This window comes from Empidonax traillii, unplaced genomic scaffold, assembly GCF_003031625.1.
Source record: "Empidonax traillii isolate 1590-97213 ecotype Southwest subspecies unplaced genomic scaffold, ASM303162v1 scaffold1015:size517714, whole genome shotgun sequence".
NCBI classification, from domain to species: domain Eukaryota; kingdom Metazoa; phylum Chordata; class Aves; order Passeriformes; family Tyrannidae; genus Empidonax; species Empidonax traillii.
The window spans coordinates 1-4,254 of NW_020956208.1; the positions used below are offsets into that span (position 1 = coordinate 1).

A 4,254-nucleotide genomic window follows, 5' to 3' on the forward strand; every position below is an offset into this window, starting at 1 on the left:
GAGGTGACAGCGTGGGGTTCCCCCACAGCAGGGAGGGGTCGTGCCAGGCTGCAGTGACCCCACGGCAGGCAGGGAGCTTTGGGTCGTGCTGCCCCCACAGCAGAGGGGGATAGGGTGCGGTGCCCCCCTGTGTCAGTGAGGAGCGGGCAGTGGTGCCCCCACAGTGGGGCAGGATGGGGTGCGGTGCCGCCCTATAGCAGGGAGGGGTTCCCCTATAGCGGGGGCTGGCGGGGTGCGCTGGGATCGGGACGGGGGACGCTCGGGACTGTCGCCGCTCCGCCATCCCGGGGGCGGGACCGGCGGGGCGTGGTCGGTGGGTGGGGCCAGGGCGTGGTCGGTGGGGCGTGTCGTAGGGGGCGTGTCGTGTGCGGGGCGGGCGGGCAGAGCCCGCGGCGTGGCGGCCCCGCCGCCCCCCGCCCGCCACCCGCGCCCCCCGCGCGGCGCCCCCCGCGCCCCCGGCCCGCCATGGGGCCCGCCCGAGCCGACTACCTGGCGCCCTGGTGGGCGGCCTGGCTGCACGGGCTCCCGCACCGCGGCCCGCGCCTGCAGCCCGTGCCCTCCGCCTTCCGCCCGCAGGACCCCGACTACCAGCAGGTACCGCGCCGGGACCCCCGCCCCGCGCCCCCCGCTCGCCCCGGGCTCCCCCCGCTCCGCTGGTCCCGGCGGCGCCCGGCGCCGGCTCTGATCTCACGGCGCACAAAGCGCCTTTCATGGCCCGGCCCCCCCGCCGGGACAGCCCGCACCGGCACCCCCGGCCCCGGGGGGGGGCACAGGGTCACCCCTGCCTGTGCCCCTGCCGAGCCCCTGCCCCGCGCTCCTGGCGCCCACCGCGGCGCCCGGGACCGCAGGGACCCCCAAATGAGGCGGCGAGGGGGGGGGCAACGCCGGCGTCCCGGTGCCCCCACAAGGGGCGGCTGCACCCCCAGCACCCCGGCCTGCGGCTCGGTGGCCCCGCGTGGGGATGCGGATGGGAACGGGGACAGGGACAGGGACACTTCCTCTTCCCCTCGTGACAGTCCCATGGGGCGCTGGACGCGGCCGCATCCCGAGTACACGTGCGGGTCACGGGCACGGGCACTGACTGTCCCCTCTTCTCCTTTCCCAGTCGCTGCTTTTCCTGGGCTTGGTGGCCGCCGTGTGCCTCGGCCTCAACCTCCTCTTCCTCATCATCTACCTGATCTGCCTGTGCTGCTGCAAGAGGGACCAGGACCCCGACTCCAAGCAGCCCCACTCCTGCTGCGTCACCTGGATGGCCGTCACCGCCGGGCTCATCTGCTGGTGAGGACGGGGACAGGGACCCAGTGCTGTCCCCCTGCCACCGAGGGGACTCTGCGCCCCAGCCACGAGTCGCTTTAATTAGATCTGTGCAATTAAATGTGGTCCATCCCAGCCTCCTCCCGTGCAGCTGCCGGGGCAGCCCCAGGGACCAGCTGCGGGCCAGCCCCATCCCCTCACGCTGTGCCGCCTTCCCGGCTAATCCCGGGCGGGAGCGGGGCCGGTCGCTAATCCCAGCCCCGAGCAGATGGCGGATGGCAGCCTGACCCAGCTGGCAGGTCCCGTGTGCCCGGCCTTAACTGCCACCACAGCAATTAGACAAGGGGACACTTCTTCTCTCAGCGCCGCTCCACAGGCTTTCTGAGCCCACCCCAGTTTGGGGCAGCCCCCGGCCAGAAGGACTGCCCAGCAGCCATCCCGTGCCCCCCTGGGCACTCCTGGACTCGTGGGGGACAGGATGGGCCATGGGGGCTGTTTGGCTGCCTGACCACGACCCTCTCTGCAGACAAAGGGGCTGGTTTGCCGGGGCGGGGCGAGATGGCTGCCACGGAGCAGGAAAACAGGGGAACAGGGAAACGGCTCTAATGACCTCAGCACGCTCCCCCCTCACACCCCTGCTGTGGCAGGGGGGTTTCTCTGCAGCTCCCGAGGGCTTTGAACCCCCCTAACGGCCTGTTAGTGGCCATTAAGGGGCTAATGGTGGCCAATTGGCTGGTGTCTGCACAGGGAGGGAGCAGCCCTGCATGAGCCAGCCATGTGTGGGCACGTGCCCGGCCAGGACACGGCCAGGGGCACCCCCTTCCTTGGGTCCAGCTGTGACTTTCAGCCCAGCTCCATTTGGGAACACTGCAGGGACCGTGGAGAGCTTGCCCGGGGGCCTGGAGCGGCCTCCATGTGCTCCCAGCAGGTTTAATCAGGAAGCACGGCGCTTCCAGCGGATTCCCCTAACCTGCTTGGCCCAGCCCCTCCAGCTCAGTCTCCCGGGGTTTGGCAGCAGGAGCTTCAGCCCCTCCGTGTGCCTGTGGAGCAGCTCCGGGTGTCCCCGGGCACCGCCAGGAGCAGGTCCCTGTGCCGTCCCTTTGGCTCTGCCCTGCCTTGGCTGAGGGGTCCCCCACACCCGGGATGCTCCAGGGATTGTCCCCTGTCCAGCTGGTGTCCCAGGGTGAGTCTGTACTCAGCGTGTCCCTCCCCTCTAACCATGTCCCCCCCTGCCCCCAGCGCTGCTGTCGGCATCGGCTTCTACGGGAACAGCGAGACCAACGACGGGGTGTTCCAGCTGCTCTACGCCCTGGACCACGCCAACCAGACCCTCACCGGCATCGACTCGCTGGTAGGACCACGGGCAGGGTCCCCCAGTGGGGACAATCCCATGCTGGGTTTGGTTGGAGCACTGGGGAGGGAGCTGGAGGGATGTCCGGCTGCTCCAGCCGAGCCCCCAGGGCAGCCGTGCTGTGCTGAGTGCGGGAGGGTGACGTCACCCCCCAGAATGGGACCTTTGTGGCAGAGTGGGAAGGGCTGGGGAGGCCATGGCAGGGCTGTCCTGGAGGATGGATCCATCTTGGGCTCGGGGGGTCATTGAGGTGGGGCTGCTCTCCTGGAGGAGGAGCATCCCACGAATGGGGCAAAATGACTCCTGCAGGTGTGCAGCTGATGGCAGGGAAGCCCTGGGTGGTGTCCTGGGGGGATGATTATCCCGGGGGTCTGACCATGCCACCTCTGCCAGGTTGCAGGCACCACGCTGCAGATGCAGGGGGGGCTGGAGCAGCACCTGGCGCGGCTGAACGAGGTGCTGGCCCCGCGGGGGGATTACGTGCAGACCCTCAAGCTGGTGGAGCAGCTGGCCGGGAGCATCGTCCTGCAGCTGCAGGGGCTGCCGGGCTGGGGGGGCGTCAGCGCCGACCTCACCGCGCTGTCAGCCAACGTCGCCTTCGTGGAGTACTATCGGTGAGTGGGGCCTTGGCACCGTGTGGAGAGCGGCCCTGGCAGGGCTGGGGGGTGGGCACGGGTGATGGACCTTCCTCTGCACCCAGGTGGCTGGCCTACCTCCTCTTCTTCATCCTCGTCCTCACCGTCTGCCTGCTGGCCTGCCTGGGGCTGGCCAAGCGCTCCCGCTGCCTCCTGGCCACGTGAGTACCCTGTGGGTGGGATGGGGGGACTGAGGGGGGTTGGGGTGGGCCCCACACACACGTGTGCTCCCTCCTCGTGCTCCCCGCTCTCCACGCAGGATGTTGTGCTGTGGGCTGCTGACCCTCGTCCTCAGCTGGGCCTCCATGGCCGTGGACACGATGGCAGCGGTGGTGAGTGGGGCAGGAGGGGAGGGCAGGGCTGGTTCTGGCCGTGCCGGGGCTGTGCCAAAGGCTGCGGGCACCGTCCCGTCCCTCCCAGCCCCTCGATGTCCCTCTGGTCCCCACAGGGCACCAGCGACTTCTGCGTGGCCCCAGACAAGTTCATCCTGAACCAGACAGATGACGAGATCAGCGCAGGTCAGAGCCAGCTCCCAGGTGGAGCCACACTGGGGCAGGACCCCAAAACCTGCCTGGGCGTCCAGTGCCCCCCTGTGCCATTCTCCCCCCACTCTGCTCCCTGTCCCCCGGGACGCTCCTACCAATGTGTCCCCTTGGCTTTGCAGCAGTGGCTCACTATTACCTGTACTGTGACCAGAGCCTGAGCAACCCCTTCCAGCAGGTACAGGGGGACCAGGCACCCTGCTTGGGGCTGCCTGGGGCTGCGGGTTCCCAGAGCTGGGGGGGTCCCAGGGCTGGAGGGGTCTGTGACTGTTCCCGCTCCCCCTCGCAGGTTCTCACCGTCTTCCAGCGCTCGCTCACCACGATGCAGATCCAGACCCAGGGTCTCATCCAGTATGCACTGCCCCTCTTCCCCACAGCCGAGGTATGGGAGGAGGTGCTGGGGCTCCACCTGTCCCTACTCTGCTCCCCAGCGCTGTCCTGACCCCCTCTTTTCGCGCAGCAAGACCTGTTG

At 69.4% G+C, this 4,254-nt stretch overlaps 1 protein-coding gene across 1 annotated transcript in view; it reads left to right on the forward strand.

Annotated features, from left to right (window-relative positions):
* Positions 1–465: 465 nt before the first annotated feature.
* Positions 466–4,254, forward strand: part of TTYH2 (tweety family member 2) — a 7,267-nt gene continuing 3,478 nt past the window's right edge. Inside the window, exons 1-9 of the mRNA XM_027904153.1 lie at positions 466–594; positions 1,106–1,278; positions 2,494–2,605; positions 2,999–3,219; positions 3,306–3,401; positions 3,500–3,572; positions 3,689–3,758; positions 3,905–3,960; positions 4,072–4,212. Of these exons, the coding sequence (XP_027759954.1) occupies positions 466–594; positions 1,106–1,278; positions 2,494–2,605; positions 2,999–3,219; positions 3,306–3,401; positions 3,500–3,572; positions 3,689–3,758; positions 3,905–3,960; positions 4,072–4,212 (1,071 nt within the window). The remainder of the gene's footprint in view (positions 595–1,105; positions 1,279–2,493; positions 2,606–2,998; positions 3,220–3,305; positions 3,402–3,499; positions 3,573–3,688; positions 3,759–3,904; positions 3,961–4,071; positions 4,213–4,254) is intronic.